The sequence below is a fragment of the Trachurus japonicus genome, chromosome 19 (assembly GCF_045865225.1).
Source record: "Trachurus japonicus isolate A0001 chromosome 19, Traja_1.0".
NCBI lineage: Eukaryota > Metazoa > Chordata > Actinopteri > Carangiformes > Carangidae > Trachurus > Trachurus japonicus.
In genome coordinates this window covers 16,352,059-16,373,277 of record NC_140925.1, presented here as the reverse complement: position 1 = coordinate 16,373,277, position 21,219 = coordinate 16,352,059, and the positions used below count along the sequence as shown (strand labels likewise).

Sequence of the window (21,219 nt, the reverse complement as noted above, 5' to 3'; positions counted from 1 at the left end):
ATACGTTAATTATAGACTGATTCATTAAAGTGGTCAATAACATGAGCTTTTATTGCTGAATGTAGGTGGATGTGAATGTGCTTTATGGTTATGTTGTCTTCAAAATGTAACTTGTTAAATTTAAGAATGACTTGAGGAGATGTCAGGCTAAGGGTTAACATTTAGTTACTGGAAGGAAATATTTTATGGCATCTGAAGTGTGTGTGTGTGTGTGTGTGTGTGTGTGTGTATGTTCTAATTTTTCCATTATCTGTGTCATGTTCATATCTTGCTACTTCCTGCTTCTGCTGAAACTGCATATCATGCATGGAGGCCAAAAGCACACTGGTGCATCTCTAGGTGCATTGATACTGATGTGATTAGTGAATTAATTGAATAATCGCTTGCCAAACAATAATATCCAGCTATTGACTCATCTTTAATGGTTACAATATACATTTTCTGGAAATGCAGCTAGCACTAGCACAAGAGAACAAATGACTCAGCTCCGCCCACCCCTCCCTCCCCCTGCTGTCTTATGCCCCGCCCTGCATCCTGGTTGTGTTCACTGTTTCAGCTGAAGCAGGAATCAGACACAGTGATGTTTTCCAGTGCAGCAAATACTAGTTTGCTTTTTGGTGCCAGAAGAGTAACAGACCAGAAGCACACTCACTCACATATTGATTGACAGCTCTGAGCTCCCACCTCTGATTTTTGGCCGAGGCTCAGTTGGGAAAATCTCTGCACTGCATTTTTTCAGTCATTTGCTTGATCAGTTTGAAAACAGTAGTTAATCAGAGTGACACAATAGTGATGTGTGACATTCTCAGTTTTGCTAGACGAATGCACCTACTTCTCATTGATCACATGTTTTTTTTTTCTTGGCTTTCATTGGCTACATACTGTAGGTAATGAACTTCAGACACACTGCTCCTGCTCTCTTTGTTGGTACTGTGCTCAAGTCACCATCCAGCTGCATTTACTTAACGTTTTTCCAAAAGCTTTAGATTGAAGGTAATGGTTTGTAGTGATGTTACTGTTGTTCTTTAGCTCCCCTGCTCAATGAACTCTTCCCACTCTTCTCACACCAAGAGCAAAACAGTTAGTTAGCTCACAGCTCTGCTGCGCAGTAAACCAACCACTACTGGCTGTCTCAAAATAGGCTTTTCATTAAGGTTAATGCAAATGTAACCATCAGGATGCACATAGAGGAGGGTCCTCTATGTGCATTAGTTAATCATATGACCTGTCTGATTTATAAGACCCTCAGGTCCCTGTCAGAAGCCTGCATGACACCATGCAGCAGAGAAAAGCTCCTCTCTCCCTCTTAATTTGTCAAATGTGTCAAATCTAATATAAATATAACTCCCACTCTCTCTGTGGTCCAAGGGGTGGACAGCCTGGTGATCTAATATTGTGGACATTCATATGATCTAGTTTTCAGATAAATCATACAGATTGCATCATTAAGAAGTTCTATATTTAGATGGACACGGCTAACCAGCCCACTGTTAACTGTGAAACAGCTAGCCGGCTAACTGTAGCCTCACCTCAGCGAGCTTGGAATAGTGCCACATGTACAAGGTGGAGCAGGACAAGACGCACCGTCACTAGCTGCAGTACAAAGGGGGTGGAGTTACAGTTTGTCCTACAGGCAGGGAAACATGAAGCACAGCCAACCAGAGCAGTGACCCACCTTTGTAATTAAAATACCTACATGCAGCACCTCATGAATAAATAACAGAGCTTTCTGGACGAAATGAATATTCCATATAAACTAAGCAAAGAGGGATATTGATTGTACCATAATCCATTAACAGAAGAGCAGCAGAGACAGACTTGGTTCTGGTGTGAGTTGGACCTCTAGCCTTGAGCTGAAATAACAGGCTTTGTTTTTTAGGCACATGCACAGCTAATGGTGTGATCACGTGAGACCTGCAGGGAGACTCCCGGTTCAGACTGTGGATTGTGTTTCTACCCATACGCTGCTCTGGCCAGATCTCTCACCCTTATCTGGTCCTGTCCCACTCCCTCTATGACCTTCATCAGATAATGGCCTCCTGAATGACAGAGCTTCAGTGCGAGTGTGTGTGTGTGTGGTCGTTGTCTCTCTAGGTCACTTAGTGATGCATGAGCTCCATCATCCCCTCCTCAGTTCCTTTACATTCTGCTGCACTTCTCCCTATCAATTATTCACCTCACACACGTGTGTGCACACAGGGCAGTGGAGGATGTGTGGCGTGTTCATGGAGACGGAGCTGCTGTCTTATACTGGCATTGTTCCACGTCTGTCCTTTTCAGATGCTAATACTGCTGGGAAGTGTGTGTGTGTGTAAATATGCTTTGTCATTACATCTCTGGGTCTCTTTATTTCTGTGCAGATGCATCGGTGTGTGTGGTGCACTGACAGTAAGTAAGTGAACGTGTCTCTCATCTGTTCATCCACTCTCCTGCTGCCTGTCTGGAAATACACAGTGACAGAATGCTTTTTCCTGGCACACTGTGGCAGATGTGACCTAATTGTGGTTGAGTGGGGTGTCTGTGTGTGTGTGCGGGGGCGCGCACATGTGTGCGTGCACGCGTGCCTGTGTGGACAAATCATTTTAGGAGGGATGGAGGAACTGTCATTTCCGTTAGTCAGACAGGAATGGGAGCAGCGATCCCCAGACGGCAGCCCGCTCTGTGTGAACTCTCTGAGGTCCAAATCAAATATCTAAAACTCACAACTGTGGAGTTTTGTGTTTTCATCATCTATGACTCGTTTCCTTGCCTGGATAAATCCAGCACAGGTTCAGTTGTGCAGGTCTGTCTATCATCTGCTTCACTAAACACAGTTGGACTTAATTTATCTAAATGAACTCCCTGCTGTGCTCTTATTAGTTGTTTTTATGTCTTTCATTAGTAATTATAAGTCAGCAAAAGGACAAATCTGCTCAAATTGAACAGTCAAGGCAGAAAGCATTTCTGGTAAAGATGGGAATCAGATGACTAAGTATCGTATAAGCTCTGACTGTGAAGTGTGAGTTTAAACAACCAGAGCATGAATCATTTCTGAAAGTCATTGATCCTGCCAACTTTTCCTTTGTTTTCCTCGCTGACAACAGACCAACAGAAACAAGACTTGTATAATGGAGTGTGGATGTTTTATTTGCTCCCATAGAAACAGCAGCAGTTGATAAAAACTGTCTCACCACCAGGTCTATTAATGAGAAGATCATATTATTTAACTGAAAGCTCCAGGATGTCAGTTGCTGTTAGCAACGTGACAATAAGGTACTCATGACCCTCTGACCTAATCTCTACCCAAGGATTTTTTTACTCACATACTTCTTTCTTCATCGATTCCTCTTGTTCTACAGACCTGTTCAGGTTTTTATCTGTATCTGAATGGACAACAGAAACAAATCTGTTAATGTCATTAGATGCTGCAAGTGAACACAATACACACAAAAAAATGACACGGACAAACTTGGACCTACTAGTTCAAATTCTGCTGGTGTGATGGCCTTGCATTTTGAATCTGTTCTGTTCTTCACCACTATATCTTCACTTGGAGATGTGTGTGAAGAGAGTTGAGTCCTTCTCTTTCCCGTGGCCGTGGCTGTGCATCCTCAGAGGTTTACCAGCCAACTGCGCCTGCAGCCATGGTAGCCAGCCCCACTTCATCTGTTCTGCATTAACATGCTGCAAACCTTGTCAAGGTTCCATCACGCCTCTGCATCGCCTCTGCTCTGCGTCCAGGCTGTTAGTGGTGGCCATTCTCATAAATCTTTCCCATCATGCATCTATAATGGAGCCAGGTTATATGAGCAGCAGCATATACAGTGGAGACTCAACTCTGACGGCTGATCACACAGACTCTGTACAGTGTTGCATTCAGATTCTTTCTCTGTGAAGAGGAAAGCCTGTTGGGTTTGTGCTATTGATGGTTTTATATGTGAGAAACTCCTTTGGTGTGGTAAAGTGTTGATTGTTGTCTTCTGTGTTTATTCTTCTGTGCCCATACTGATTGAATTTTCCCTGTTGCGCACATGTAAACTCAATAATCCTGGATCCTGGATCAGTCTGTAGCGGGCCTTTAGACCAAAACCAGCCGAGAAAAAACAGCAGGGAACTGTGGGAGTGGAGGTGTGTTGCTTTGTGGTCTGGCACAGACACCTCTGCTGCTTTGACAGACAGACCTCACTCAGATGAATTCAGGCGCTGCTTTTTCACAAAGTGCTAAAATCTGCCTGAATGTAACCTTATGCTGGTTTTTAACTACCAGTACTCATACGCTTTTGAATAGAGCTGAATAATGGAGGGAAAAGAATAAGCTGCAGAGAGAAGACGAAGCCCTGGCTCCTCTCTCACCTCTGCCACAGTGTCAAGTGGGTGTAAATGTCAGATTGTCATTTTTGGAAAGTCACAGACATTGTCAGACACGGCACCTCTGACATTGAAAAGGTGGGGGCGGGTGAGCTATTTCTCCACCCAGCAGCTCCGAAGGAGCACAGTGGTCTCTTCACATAGACGCTTTAACGTGTCAAAGAGTTCATCCGCAACTAGTGACCAGTGTTGGGCACCTTACTTTAAAAAAGTTATCAGTTATAGTTGCTTTACATTACATTATAAAAGTAACTAATAATTACCAGGAGAAGTAACTATTGCGTTATTATTTTTAATAAAATGCTCAAATATGTCAAATTACTTGGACTTTCCCCCCTAACCATAACTGTAACCTCCTGTTTATCTGGAGCTAACCAACTCACTCAGTATTATAATACTGACAATACTGAGTGAGTTGGTTAGTTCCAGATAAACAGCTTCCAACTAGTTGATGGACTAAAAAAGCGTACACTTTCACGGGTGTATTTTATTTTGTGACGGGGTTTCTTGAGTCGGATTTTATTGTAACGGGCAAAACAGTAACTTTTATGATTACTCGTTACTGAAAAAAGTAGCACCGTTAGTAATGCCGTTATTTTAAAGCACTGTTAACTTATTTCCATCAGTGGTGGTGACGCAGCTCCGTCAGAAACACCAGATGTGGGCGACGCTGTCAGAAAAACATTTTATAGACCACAAGGCACCATTACAGACATTATATGAATAACCAGGTTCCTCATATAAACATCACGTCCTGACCGTGATCTAAAGTGGGCTATTGTTATGTATCTAATAATTCTCCACAACAGGACACTGGACAAGTCACTTAGTGGAATAAATGCCAGTGATTTCATGCAGTGAGGCCTGTGCTGCCACTGCAGGCTGGAAATCTGATATGTATAGACAGACAGAAATAGAGCTGCAGACACACACACACACTATCATGTTTTGCTTGCACGCACAATGTCCTGCCACCTCCTGCGGGTGGGTGTGTATGTCTGTCAGGGAGGGGGTCACAGCGGTCGTGTTTCTCACCTCTAATCTCTCATCTCTCTATTAGACTGACCAGGTTATGTAAGCATAAATGACGGCCGCACCGAGCCCTCCTTCACACACACATATGCTGCATATACTAAACAAGATAGATGGAAAGTGATGTGGTTGTGAAGAAATCAACCGCCTCTGCATAACGATGAATGTAGCTGTAAATAGTGTGGGTGCATTAGAGTCCCATCTATAGATATGAAGAGGAAGTATTGAAGGCAGTGCAGGCTGCTCTCTGTGTTGCATGTGCAGTAACAGCTGAGCCCAGACCGCAGGCTGACAGACATCATCGGTGTGTCTGTGCGCGTGTGGGTAAAAGAAGCAACATCAAAGTGGAGTGTTCTGCCTTTGAACTGTCAGACTTCCTCTGCTCATTAATTTATTCACCACTCTGGAGCTCTCCTTCCAGCCCCTGTTCGCTGGCTCTTTCTCCTCCATCCCTCCCATCCCTCCCTCTCTCTCTCTCGCTATTCATCTCGTCTCGGCTCGTGTTTTTCTCTCTCTAATCTTTTATGTTGCTCTGTCATTCATCTCTCTTCCTTCATTTCTCAGTTTTCTCTGCATCAATTCTTTTGACATTTGGTTTACAGCCTTTTTTGTTTTTCTTCATCCAGAACTGTAGCTCCAAAATAAATTATACATGTATTGTTTATTATATATTTATTGTAGAATATTTATTGTAGAATTGATGAATTCCACAAAGTACTCACCCTAAATTGCATGTGATGTGACGCTCGGATCAGAGCGCTCATAGAAAGAAGCTGCTCCTCTGATGTTTGATGATGTTATTGTGAAACTGTTTTTGCTGACCATGTTGTATGTTTTTGTTTTGTGCAGGCGTTTAAGCCAGTGGTGGGGAAGAGCTTGTTGTCATCAGTAACAGCAGTGGAATTCTTGTTAGACCAACAGCTGGACTTCCTGTCGGACCATTCAACCCTCCAACCATACCAGGTAATCACAATGCTCATGCATGATATAAATGCATAAATACACCTATTCACCACTGGGCCTTGTGTGACCTGTTGTGCCTGATTACTACTGACTTGTGTCAGTACTGCAACTGCAGTGCCATGTGAAATGACTGCAGAGTATCCACACCCTTTATTCTTTACACACTTTGCTGTTTAATGCTGTTTTGATGATGACAAAGTGGAAACACGCTTTTTTAAATCTTACCAAATTTATAAAATATCCAAAATGGAAATCTCTCATCGACAAAGACATTCAGACCAAGTGCAGTGGTACTGTAGCTCACCTTGTGAAGCACGTACCACATGTCAAGGCTGAGCCTTTACTACCAACCCTCTCTCTCTCCCTGAGTAGCACTTGTCTATTTTTATTATCACCATCAAAAAACGAAGGCAGAAATGTCACTCTCAAAGGTGACGAGCCGAAGGACCCAGTGGTTTCTCTAACAGACCTTAAAAGAACCTGCTGGAAGAGCAACAATCTCTGCAGCACTCCATCAATCAGGCCTTTATGGTAGAGTGGTTGGACAGAAGCCACCGTGAGTAAAAGGAACATGACAGGCTCAGAGGATGAGTAGTTAATGATTAAATAACACTCTCTGGTCAGGCACTCCAATAAACATACGAAGCAGACTCGGCACATGAGAAACAGCACAGAATCTGTTGAACCGTTCCTCTCCCTCACCAAACTGCAATGAGGACAAGGTCATGGTTAGTCTCTCCTCAGAATAACAAATTCCATGGAGAACAGTCTATCTGCAGACACAACCTTCATGACGGAACAGTCTGGCATCGAAGGTGTCAACAAGGGAGCCGTTACACAACCGAGTTCAGCAGTGATTCAACCGTTATTCATCAACATTTTAGTAAATTGTTCTGCACTGCGGAGTCTCTGGTCTGTTGACACAAAAAAACTGCCTGAACACCCAGAGCTGCTCAGCCTCAGTGACTGTAGCACTTGTCAGAGAGAAGGATGAATGCAGCCAAATCCAGATGCATCCTTGAGGAAAACTTGCTCCAGAGTGCAGGGGACCTGAGACTGGGTCGACCGTTCACTTCTCAGCATGACAGTGACCGATGCACGGCAACCAAGGAGAGACTGCCATGGTTTCAGGACAAGTGTCTTGACTGTGTGGGGAGCAGGGGAGGGGGAGTCTCGTGGAGACTTACAGTACCCAGGAGAACTGGAAGCTGTAACTGAATTAAAGACCTGAATGCTTTTGTTGTATGAGAGATTTCATACTTAGATTTTTTAAATATCTATACATTTGCAACAATGCAGTTATAATAAAGATATCATAGGTTTTGTTGGTGCAAACCTCTGTGAGCAGAAGGTGCTGCAGTAACATGAGTAAAACACTGAGGAAACGCTCTCTGATACGTTCTATCATCATGAAATATGAATACATTTCTAATATCATATGTTATTGACACCTATTAAAAAAGAGGCTGCCTGCACAATCAGAGCTCTCATGGTTTTATCCCTGTTTCCCTCTGCAAGGCTTTTGTCAAGTGAACATCCCAGGGAACAGAGACAGGCTGCATGTACAGACAGTCAGACACAGGATTTGGGGCGAGGAAATTGCAGTGTGCAGATTGTCTATTTTCCCCTTTTTCTTGCTGTTTTTTGTCCTGCACCTGTACCCAGCTGGATGCACGCTCTTCATCTCATGCATACCTACAGCACCTGTGTTAGGTTAGAATGGTAGAGGTTCTGAACCGCTGTGCTTCCTGCCAGCCCGTAGCCGTCTCACCGTTGAATGATGGCACATGTGTACGTGTGATGGTGAGACGGCGGACGGGAGCAGACATACATTTGGTTTGAAATGAGATTCCTGGCTGTGCTTTCAGCTGCAGAGCAGTTAACACATGAAAAACTACCTGTGATCCTGCTGCGAATAAACGCCTGTGTGGAAAAAGAACTGTGACAACGTTTTCCACTGGCAGATGAACACATCATAACTGGATCTTATTAGTTAATGAAGAATTAGTCATTCACAATTAGCTCTAGGCTGGATACTGCAGCCATGCAGTATCATGGGCCCAAGAGAGCAGCCAGGGTTGGGTGCTGCGCTCCATATGGATCTGACACTGCCAGGGTTTAATGTGAACACAAAGCCAACACACGCAGTCACAGTCTGTTCTCTGACTGATCCTACACTACCTCTCAATACTGACTCATAATTTACACCCACACATTACACACATTAATACTGACTGATACACAGACACGCACTAGATATGGCGGGGCCACAACAAGCGGCATTTAATGGGGATGTATACTTGTGTTATGTGGCTGTGTATTTAATTAGAGTGTGTGTATGTGTGTCAGAGCTCCGCAGCTGAACACAGCTTGTATTGTGCTGGCTGGAACACTGTGTTCCACTCAGTGTCAACCAGACGGGAAGACTGTGTTCCACACTCTGACCATCCGTCATCAGTTTGTGCTTAAGACATGTCCAAATACCGAGAGTGAGACACAGTTTCTATTTTTTTCATTTGATTGCAGCCAATCAGACGTCGCAGCCACTGTTGCCATGTCTTCTAGTGATTCATGCTTTGAATTTGTGCAGTAGTTTCTGCGGCTGTTCCCTGTGGCCCCGTGCGCCGACTCGGTCATGGTCAGTTACCACCGGTGCAGCGTGTCAACAGAGGTGATGAACAGGCTTGCATCACCCTCTGGTCGCAGCAGATCATTATTAATATCCCAGGAGCCTGATGACATTAGTTATGGTTAGTTCTCTCTGCCCTGTCGAGACACTAACGTCACAGGGAACTAACTGTAAGTGATTGGATCAATTTATGTGTCATTATTTGTAGAATAAAGACTACCAGATTAAAAAAGATTACCATGTTGATTACCGTTAAACAGAATTAAGTGAATGTATCAATACTTTTCACTGCAGTAATATCAATATCACATTTTTTAAGAAATGCGGGCCTTCTTGTGCCTTGGGTCCAAAAAACAACAAGCCATCCAATTTGAAATGAATGCCAGAGAGGACTGACGACGCTCATTGTCGTCCACACAACACAAATGCAGTGTATTATGTAACACTGCTCAGACCCACCACAGAGAGATCTGCTAGTCCACACTCCCTGAGAACAAGATGGCTACATCACACCCCAACATGTTGGGTTGTCAGATCAGGACACTGTATGTGTGTATATGTGGAAGTGACAGTCATACACTGGTATGGGCCCAAGAGAGCGTCGTCATTGTAAGAGGAGCCACAAGCAAGTTGGTCATGGTTTGTCATTTATAGTTGTGGTCAGGATTAATAGAGAGGTTAACACTAACAGCAGCCCTGTCGTTTATACAGAGGAAGTTTATATATAGTTCAGTTTACCAGCATGAGATGGATGGAGCTTTAATTACATTTCCCACAGCCCCATTCATCCATTTATGCTGTGATACAGAGCTGCACACACAGGTCGGTGGCTTCTGTGTTTCTTATTCATTGTTAACAGGAAGTGAGCTGCTGTGCAGTCTGAGTCCAGTCCCAGTGACAGAGAGCAGTGGTCACAGGGAGCAGAGGAGCTGCACTGGGATCAGTTTCACTGGACGTGTTACTAAAAAGCTACACAAACAGTTTTTCTTCAACTTGTGTCACTTTGTCCTTCAGTCTCTCCCCTCTGCCCAAACCGTCCAGTGTCGTCTCTATAGCAACTGACATGTGTTTACACTCATGTGGCGGCACATGCCAACGGCCGTGTGACTACAGAGGCAATATTTTAACGCTGAACCGTCCCTGTAAACTGTGTGGACGTGTTTGTCTCAGGCTCCAGCCACACCGCCTCTGCTGCCACATCTCTTTACCTCGACAACAGCAGACCACCGCAGAGAGCTCACTGTTGTGTTCATTCACATGCCAACGCCAGACAGTGACAGTGAGTGGTCATGACATCCCACTTTCAACAACTAGCATCTCAAAATATTTGTTCTCCAAAGAGCATCATGGGTAGATGAAGAAGACACAGTAGCAGCAGATCCCCCGTCATGTCTTGTCTGAAACTGCAGCTGGCACTGTGACGTTTGTTTACTTTACTCTGGACTGACATTTTCAGCCTGTGGCCTTCTGTGTGTAATAGTATAAAGGTGAATTTAGCTCTGGTAAAATAGTCATTCTTTGTCAGCCTAACCGTTTATTTAGTTTGTCATGTGTTAAAACTCTGTATCAGATTGAAAACTAAATATAAGTGGATCACACCCACAGCTCCTGTCGTCTACTATATACAGTGATGCACTGTGTTTCTCACTGTGGCTGCTTTTCAAAATAACTAACACACTTTCACACTCAAGTGAAGAAAAGTGGGAGCTTTACTCTCTTCCTGGCACTGCTGACTGTACCCCACACACACACACACACACACACACACACACACACACACACACACACAGATTCCTCCATTCCCGCTCTCTGTTCCTCTGCCCACACAGAGCTAGCCATTCTTCTGAGGACCTTTGAACCCCACAGAGCAGAAAAAACAGTCTGACTCTCTCTTACACACATACACACACACGCCACACACTCTCACACACACTCAGAGCAGTGAAGCCATGGCCACGCCCCTCTCTGTTTTTCCAGTTGGACAGGAAGACTGGAGGGAGGAAGAGGAGGGAGGGAGAGGGAGGGGGCTACAATCTGTTTGGCATAAACGGCACAATGAAGTCACTGTTTAGCGGGCCAACCCAGCCTGCTGCTCCAGTCTCTCTCTCTCTCCCTGTGTGTGTGTTTCTGTGTGTGTGGGTGTGTATGTGTGTGTGCCCACTGGTAGAAAGTTATGGTATGTGTTGAGGCTGAGGGACAGGAGGTGGAGAATAAAACTGTTAGTGCTGACTCAAGAGTTTGACCAAACCACACACACACACTGTCAGGACAGAGAGTGTGTGGACTGAGTTTATTTTCCTCTTGATGCTGGGAGTGTAAGTGCTTAAAAAACATTAAAGATACCAACGTATTCAGTTTCTAGTCCAGTCAAAATGTTGTAAATTCCCACCTCCACCCTCCATCTCCTACCTCTGTAACATCCTCACTCCCTCCCAGTTGTAGTGGTATTTTGGCTGCAGGCCAGTGTGACTCAGTGAGCGTGCAGGCTGACACTATAACATTCAGTGACATATTAAATCATATACTACAGTCCAGTTGTTGAGATGATTATGATAGATTTGTTGTTTACTGAGTATTGACATGTGCTTTAGTCTGTTCTCTTGAGTGGACAGTCGTGTCACAGTGAAATGTGATATATTAACAAGTGAAGTAGACTTGAACAGTCACAATGATTAAGTGTAAACTCTTCCTTAATCAATGAATCATAATGGGTTTTGTTAACAGTGACCTCTAGCCTGCTGTGATGACCGGTTTCCAGCGCTCTCAGGTGTTTCACAGGCCAAATGATTCATCAGTTAATAGCAGACGGGATTGCTTGATTTGATCACTGAGACATGGCCGTGAGTGGGTGGAGAACCACGGGGATTTGGAGCGTGATATAACCCGCCACAAAGCTGCAGAGGGCCCACATCTGCTGCACGTGAGCTGTTGGATCAGCAGGAAGAGAACAAGAGAGACATGAATAAATGAACCTGCAGCCACGTTCTGTGGTAATGCAGAGAATATTTTCATCAGATAATCCAAATGTACTTCTCAGATTCATCATATTACTCATCCAGCTACTCCAATCACAAGCTTTATGAAGCATATGATGTGGGGGGTTGGCTGATCAAATCACAATAAGTACAGGAGCCTCTACTGAGGGTTAGAGGTGGAGCAAAGGAAAGCCCATATTTATTTTGCAACCAGAGATCACATCAGGGAGGGATGTGGGATGATGACACTCAAAATGCATTTTTAATTTCACCTGGTGCTTTGGTAAACAAGCAGCATTTCTATTACAATACAGAGAAAGTGATATTGTAAACAACATTTGTAGCCTTTCTCTTAGTAGCACAGTTGTAATAGTGTTTTCAGCTGCATCTGCAGTGTGGTAATATGTCTAAATGACGAGGACACTGCTGTGAGGAGTTTGAGCCAAGAGGAGGAGTGAGTTTTACTGGAGGAGGAGGAGGGAGGCAGCAGCTGCCACACACACACACACACACACACACACACACACACACACACACACACACACACACACACACACACACACACACACACACACACACACACACACACACAGCCTTTTCTTTAATGCTGTTCATCTGACAGTCCTGCCTCAGTGGAACTTTGTGGTTTTCTGCCCTGCAGTGCTCCAATACAAAGCTCTCTCTCTCTCTCTCTCTCTCGCTCTCTTTCTCCGTCCGTCTCTCTTTCTCTCACTCTCTGTATCTCCCTCCCTCGCTCTCTGTCTGTCTCTGGCTGTGTCTCTCTGTCTGTATCTCTCTCTCTCTCTCTGTCTGTGTCTTTGTCTCTCTCTGTGGTTTCTGGCTTACTGTCTATTATCAGCATATGTTCTTTTTCTTTCTACATGTTGTCAGTATGGTCTAAAAAAAATAACTAGGGATCCACTTAAAAGCTTTTTCCGCAGCTTCTCACCACATTTCACAGCCTTAATCAGCAAATGTTTGTACCCCAATACATTCAAGATGCATCAGTCACTTTTTCACCAAGGCAACCAGAAACTCCCGACTGAAACATTAAAAACATTACACAGAAAACAAACACACCATGTAAATATCAAATACTGGTACTTAAATACATCAATTCCACATAGTTATAAAGCTAAAACTGATTGACCATCGTATTGTGATATCAAACCATAACCTAACTATTTAAACTTATTTTGAACTTTTATGGGATTTAGGGATTTATACATCATGTTTAACAATAACAAAACATTTGATTTTTTTTTAAATCTCATTATTCACCTTTTAGCAACAAACTTTGAACATAATTAGGCTTTTGTATCAAAACTGGGCATGTGTGAGTGTGTGTGTGTGTGTGTGTGTGTGTGTCTTGTATAACCTCGTACCTGAAAGAACTCTCTCTCCCATACACACAACACGCTGCATTCACAGATGTTCACCATTTCAGTCCCTGAGCAACAATATGAGTTTTAAAAGAATAATGACATCAGAAACTCTCCCGCAGTTTGCTCCCTCCCGCTTCAGCCTCATCGTCTCCATGGCAACGCGCAGTGGCCCTGAGAAGATGTGAAAAGAGGGGTGTTTGAAGTCTTTAACAAGCCATCTGTCTTTGTCTCCATATATACATGAATGTGTGTCATATTTGTTGATATGTGACTAATTATCTGATGCACAAGATGTCCTCATGTCACACTGTAGTGAGTCTACCTTTGTTGTGCTCAAAGTGGGTCTTTAACAAATTGCCTTCATAGAAATAGAGCAAGGAGAAGGTTGAGGACAATAATTAAAGCTGTTCTTCATGTATTTTAATGAGTAGATCATAAAGTAACTGTGTCATTATCCTAAAGCACAAAAGAAATCCCATTTATTGTTGAACTCACTCTGTCCTAGTTAATGGTGTCATTAAAGTTTATTCAAAAAGGCAGGCGCTTATCACCCATCATTTTGCTCATACACAGCAACACATTTTTATACATGTAATAGATTTACATTGTGTTGTGTTGTGTAGTTGATGATAAGTTGATGTGCCTCGGGTGTGTTTCTACACTTACTGTCTGTACATCTGGAAAACTAATTGAGATTCACTTCATCTGTTTCCATAAATAACAGCACACGGCATAGTTTTTAACATCTGATCCTTGTCTTCTTGTAGAGTTGCATGTGAGGTCTGGTTACTTTTTAATAATTCACTGTACCGTCTTTAATGAAGTGAATGTACTCTCTCAAAGTATCATAGGTTGTTGAATTGATATGACATGATGACGTAAACCGCGAGATATAAATGTGTCAGTGGCAGATCTGATCGTACCGTTTCCTGTCGTATCACTTGAATATCTCTGACTGCATCAGGCCAATTGGAAGATTGCAAATGACTGAGCAGGACTGCTTATTGCAGTGTTGGATATTTGTATGTGAAAGTGATGCTGTACATTCCTGTGAGGTTACTTTATTCATGAGCAACATCTGAATAGAGTGCATTATATTCACTTTAGCACCATGTATTACTTTAGTTTCCTGTTCTAAAACCAGCAGCTCTAACTCTGCGCTGCAACTCGATGACATGTTTCAATCCCAGTGAATCACACACCGTGAATATCACTGCGCTCGATTCTGCGCTCATGTTCCATTTCTCTCCAGTCTGTCGAAAATAGACCAATAGGTGTTTGCTGTGCCCATGTTGCCGTGGTAACGTCTTCTCCGAGCATATCATGTCTTCACAGGCCTACGGTGAGCAGGAATAGATGGCGGTGGAGAGGGGTGCAGCAGGAATAGACTAACTGTGGCATACATGTGTGTTATTTTCTGCCGGCATCAAGCTAAACATAGTTACCACAGGACAGAGAGGGCTGTGTACAACTTCTATTAATATCGCTGTTGACACCTTACTTTCTGATTAATCTAAAATAAGTCCGCCACCCTCACTCAACAGTGGGAGAGAAATTTAAATGTGTTGAACATACAGTAGAGAAAGCCACTTATTGGCCTTCTACCTTATACTATATGTACTATAATACATGTATTTTAAATGGTAATCCCCTACAAGAGATTGCTTTGTGATACCAAATGTATCACAAATTTTAATGTTTAAATACAGAACCTAGTCATGAATGTAGTTCCCTTTATAAACCTAAATCATCATATGTTTGTTTTGTTTCTTTCATCATGTCTGGACTGATGATTGCAATAAGAGTGTTGAGAAAACTGAAAGCTTCAAATTGTAAGAATATATGGGAGACATTTCTCCTGACCTCTATTGCACTGCATTCCAGCGTGCTATTTTTAGCCTGTATGCTGGTTTAACTTGAAGCTCGGACAAGACTGGGAAACTAGAGCACTGCAACAGCGAGGGAGATGGAGGGGAGGGGGGGTGGGAAGGTGAAATGAAAGACTCATTCTGTCTGTTCTACTTCCTGCTGAGTATCAGCCTGTCTCTCAGTGACTCCTGCAGCTCTGCACTGAGTGGAGATGTTCAGGTTGCACTGATGCTGAGTGAGTTTCATTCCTGTGTGACTCTGTCCCCTCATGACATTTCCACTGTAAAGACTGAGATGTGACCTATTAACTGGGTAGATAAAGCTTTATTATGTTGTTGTGGCAGCAGACAGTCATGACAGCTAGCTCACTGAGATGATTAACAGGCTGAATAAGTCAAACGGAGAATATTTTCCTCTCCTCTCCTCAACAGTCAGTCTCACCACTGACTCTGTTTTAGTAGCAGGAAGTTCCCTCTCTCCCTCTGCACAGAGAAGGTCAACAGCTACTGCGTGTCCTCCCATCATTAGGATGCAGACGGACAACTGACCTCCTCCACTGCAGGAAAAATGTCCTACTGTGTACTACCATGTCCTGTCTATGCATTACATGTGAAGTACGAAGTAGAATCCATTAGTTACTAACACAGCAGTGGTGTTTGTGATGATTCATGTGTGATGCATCCATCACCTCGAAGGCTCTCCCAAAATAACCTCATGAACCATGTGCTTACGTACAAACACAGACACACACCAGGGAAGCAGAGTGTGCTACCAGTGTGGTGACTGTGGTTTCCTCTTCCTCATTCTGTCCTCTCTCACTGTGCAGTGTATTTCTTCTCTGTGTGTGTCTGCACACGTGGTGTGTGTGAAGATATAGAATTGTTTCTAGTGCTGCTTTTCTGATTCTTCCAGTTTTACACTCGCTCTGTGCCACCTAGAGAGTGAAACAAAGGAAGGCTTTTCAAGGCTGATGGTTTGCCTGAGAGCTGTTGTGCGTGCGTGCGTGTGTGTACAGAGTACTGTATGTAAGGCTTTTTTTGTTTGGTCCCATAGTGAACACCAGCTGTGCTCTGTGTATTGATATCACTGTACTTCAAAAAGAACACTTACCATTCTCAGTGGTTGGTACATGAATGAGCATTTATAGTATTTACTGAGCCTCAGAGTTTACTGGTCAGAATCAAAGATCGTATTGTCTGTGTTTGAAAGCCTTTCTCCATTGTTTGTTATCAGCAACTCAGCTTTTACTAACACCATTTAAATTGTAGGTTTTGCTGTTGCTATGAAGCATCTCTTTACTCACCTTCCACCAGAAACCTGGTGCGTTCTGCATCCATCTGTTTTCCAGAGGTTGTGAGCAACAGCAATGTTAACTTTTGTTTCTATCGCTTATTTTCATCATCTGCCTGCGAACAAGCTGTGGTCGTACTGTACTTGAAGAAGTACCACTGCTCCTTGGAAACACAGCTATGACTGAAGCTCTTGTCAAGAGAACTCCACCACTCTTTACAGCAAGAAACCACATTGAGCAGCATAGAAAAACCATGAATGCCCCCTTTAAAATATAATTGTATACCACTCATACAGTTTTATGTTGTGTGATCACACAACATGAAACTGTATCATGCAGTTAAAACATGTTGACTATTAGTATTATTGTGTCTTTACTGTAGTACGCTTTAGTGGTGTCGGTGGCCAACTGATCAGACTGTGATTCTAATGGTCGGCTTGAATGTGTGTCACTGTCTGTGTGTGATGGTTGCATTTCACTCAATGTGAAACTTAATTATGTTGAAACAAAGTGAGATAAAATAAAGGAGGTGGCTGAAAGGATTCAGAATGTTCATTCAGTTGGGTGTGTCTGTTCAAATACCACATAGTCTGACAACACTGACGACAGAGAGCTGAGTCTGGACTCATTTAAAAGTGTGTTTCAGAGGGTTTGATCTCCTGTGTGTATGTGTGTGTTTCTCAGGATGAGGTGGACAGTCAGAACCCGGTGTTGAGAGACAACCCTCAGCTCCATGAAGAAGTGAAGGGCTGGCTCAAAGACCAGAAGGTGCAGGAGATTTTCATGCAAGGTAAGTTTCTATTATTCTCACTATATTGTCACAGCGTATTGCAAAGCATTGTTTTTCTTGCACATGTTGTGTTGTCACCTCATTACTGCAAGCACATGTGTGTCACAAAATGAGGAATCTGCAATAAAGACGTGAGAACTCAACACTGTGACAACACCGTTTCCTGTTGCTTCCAGGTCCCTACTCACTGAATGGCTACCGTGTACGTGTGTATCGACAGGACTCGGCCACCCAGTGGTTCACTGGCATCATTACACACCACGACCTCTTCAGTCGAAACATGGTCGTTATGAATGACCAGGTACATACACACACAACTTTCACCATTATTGTGTCAGTGTCAGTGGGTTTGCAGATAAATTGAGTTGTCATTGAAAGGTGAGATGGTGCTGCTAAACTGCTAAATCAACTTCTGAGAAATAAAGGCTTATGGGTAATGGTGGGAACAGTTTTACTAGTCAGGAGCGACACAGTTAGATTCCACAGATACATCAAAGAAGTGTTTATATTAGTTTTGCTTCGTACAGCTTTTGGTTTTAATGCAATTTTAGTTGTAAAAAAGGTTTAAATAAATGTATATAAAGTTTTGTTGATGATATTTAGTTGCATCAGACCTGGTTGACACATGGACAGTATAAAATGAATCTTGGATGTGTTCAGGTGCTAGAGCCTCAGAACGTAGATCCATCCATGATCCAGATGACCTTTCTGGATGACGTGGTCCACTCCCTGCTGAAAGGAGAAAACATCGGCATCACCTCCAGACGAAGGTCACGATCCAGCCAGAACAACAATACTGCCCACGTGAGTACTTTCACACAAACCAAACACACACTGCAGCAGATGTGCGCAGCTGTTAAAGGCTTCCTAACCTTCACCGTCAGTGCTAGTTTTAATAACTGACCCATGTAACTGTAATAGGCATAAATGCACAGAGCAAAAACTTTCGTTTTTTTGTTGCCTAGAATTAAATTGTGACCTAAACACTTCACTCTGTATGAAACAAACAACAAGCCTCACTGACTGAGAAGTGTCAAAATATTTTCGGTTGATAATGAAACCTGTGGCAGGTATCACAGTCTAGGTAATAAATGGAAAACATGGAATCCAACAGAGAATGCATTCTGTAGCTTCATGTACAGTCAACAGAGGTTACATGAAAGAATACTAAAGCTAGGAAAACAAAACACTGTCTTTTAATTCAAATAAATTCTCAGATCGAACAGAAATTCATAATCCATCAGCAAAAACAAAACCAATAAGTGTGAATTTGGCCAGACAAAGACAACACATGGCTAGTTTGGTGAAAATAAAGGCTTATTTCAGAAACACTCTGTTTCACATTCTCCACATACAGACTTCAAATAGATTACATGTATTTAGGCCTGCACTTAATCTGCAGATTATTCTCTTGAGTCATTAAAGTGTCAGAGACTGCTGAGCCACTGTGTGTTTTCCCAAGCTGAATGCAGCCACAACACAGCCTCTGTTGTTGTGTTTCTGGCACTGCGGGTAGACTATACTGCTTATTTCAATTTGTCAAGCACTCATCTACATTGTGTCTGTGTATTTGTTTGTTTCAGAGACATTGATTCACATAGTTTCCCAAGTCTTTTACCATGCACTGCTCCAAACCAGGAGAACTCCATTGTATTTTCAGTCTATGAATTATTTCCTATTACTGTCAGTGCCATGTTTGCTGTCTCATTGTTTCTGATGTCACCCTGTTTCTTAAAGTAAAAGAGGTTCCTATGTGCTTTACCTTAAAAGCCAACACACACAGACACACACTGTTGCACTGGTTACCAATCGGCTCCTTTCATGTGGCTGCACTCGACATGTTGGCAGATGTCAGCACAACACTTTTCAGACTGAAGTATTGTTTGTTGAAAAGTGACGAGACGTTGTGTAAATGAAAGGAGCTCACTGGTGAACCGGCCTGTTGAACACTCAGCCAGTAGTTTCTGGTCCCGCAGTCATTAACAAAATCTCTCCTTGTCCCACGTTTTCTTTTTATTCATTTCATTTTGTTATTTTTTCTTTTTGATTTTCTTTTTCTTGTTAACACGTTAAAGATGGCAGGAGGGAGACCCGGCGGGACCACTGGCAACACTCAGGTACCCCCAAACCCCCCACCCACCTCCACACCCACTTTACATCCACCTCACACCAACCCCCAAAAACCCTCTAACCCTCCATAACCAGGTTTTCCACAATGAAGACAGACACAACCTGCGCTTGTTTGATCAGTAGTGGCAGGACTGGCGTATTGAACATTTTCAGCTGATGATCTGTACACCCTCAAATCTGAATACTTCCTGAAATGTAACAGTGATTGAAAACATCAATACTGAGCTGCAGGGAGATTTTGGGCTTTGTAACAAAACTGTATATATTTATAAACTCCATCTGGCAAAAGATTGTCCATATTGGCACGTCCATGAACCGAGAAGCTGATCCTGCCTCACGTTCATCTGTCTTCACTGTGTCACTGGTTATTGGCAGGAGGAGAGAGAGAGGTTACATCAGTGATTAATGCAGAGTTAGATTCAGGGTTAGAGACGCTCTTAGGATCCAGAATCACGTTTTATTCCATTTCCACTTTGGTATCATTTGGTCATCACTCACCGACATCATTAAAATCTCAATGTCTACCTGTCGGCTTCTACAGAGTTGTGAACTGGTATCTGCAAAGTGCAGCTGCACAAGTTGATGACAGAATCGTTTTGCTGGTACTGCACTTGAATGAACAAATGACATGCATCAAAATACTTAAATAACTAATAGTCAGACTAGCAGTAAAGCAGTACACCTTTCTTCAAGCACTCCTCATGTCTTCAGTATTTAATATAATTAACGCTGTCTCTGACTGACATACTGTATCTCCCCTCTTAAGAACAACAACTCACTAATATAACAATTCCACTTTAACACAGTCACTCCTCTTCTCTTAACTCCTTTTTTATTGTCAAATGTCTATATTAATTAGTAGAAATATGTTTTATTGAGATTATCACAAAACCTTTTACTAGTGAACATACAACAACAACTTTGCACCAAATAGAAAAATACGGAAAATCACAAAACAATGTGTTTGGTTGCTTATAGATGACAGTTATTTCTGGCACAAGCTGCCGAGTCAAACGTTCATTTCAAAGTGTAGCTACACCCAGGCCCAAACATCCTGTCTAGTAGTTACTGCCGTAATCTCTGCCACAGCCTGAGCAGCACAGCTTTCACAATGACAGAATACTCCATCACAGCTGGGTGTGGTCACAAGCACATAAACCACACAGGATCTCTTCTGCTGTTTTGATGGGTGCTGAAGTCAATGCAGCGATCGTGTAGAGTAGTGCAGAGTTTCTATATAACTCTGAGTCCTGTCTGTAACTCTGAGAAATAGTGACCTCTCTGCTGCTCTTATTTTGGTGAGTTGGAGCTAACACCCCATAGCCTATCCATCTGCTTCAGTCGTCCACTGCAAGATTAGCTCAGCGTGACGTGAGGATCACAAAGAGAGAAAGTGCTGCACTGACTTTCATAGATTACTGGGTTGGGACCGAGCAGATCGGATCTCATTTGACTCTGCTGAATACTCTGGGCTTTTGGAATAGCCCATCATGTGTAACTTATTGCCCAGGTACCAGTACCTACTATGCATCTTTAGGCCACTGTAATTTCTACCTGGGCATTAGCCAAGGTCACACTCACAGGCTCATTTAACAGTTCACCCTGCAAATGTTCAGCATGAATGGCATGTCCCAGACAGGCTTCAGGAGCACAGGATGGTGGAGTGGCACGCTGACCTTCTCTCAGCAAGGAGCTGAGGAGGCTCCATAATAACTCTGCAGATGTTGTACATGTACTAACAGCCTGACCCAACTGTGATCCTCCTTGTGATGCATCATCATCAAGCCCCTTCATTATTTACACAGGCT

General features: G+C 43.0%; 1 protein-coding gene across 2 annotated transcripts in view; it reads left to right on the top strand.

Annotated features, from left to right (window-relative positions):
• jmjd1cb (jumonji domain containing 1Cb) overlaps positions 1-21,219 on the top strand; it is a 108,299-nt gene that overhangs the window by 63,845 nt on the left and 23,235 nt on the right. The window contains exons 3-7 of one of the 2 annotated variants that reach the window (XM_085761215.1): positions 6,229-6,342; positions 17,176-17,281; positions 17,458-17,582; positions 17,942-18,085; positions 19,357-19,398. In XM_085761215.1, the coding sequence (XP_085617341.1) occupies positions 6,229-6,342; positions 17,176-17,281; positions 17,458-17,582; positions 17,942-18,085; positions 19,357-19,398 (531 nt within the window). The remainder of the gene's footprint in view (positions 1-6,228; positions 6,343-17,175; positions 17,282-17,457; positions 17,583-17,941; positions 18,086-19,356; positions 19,399-21,219) is intronic. The other variant, XM_085761216.1, reaches the window with a different exon arrangement.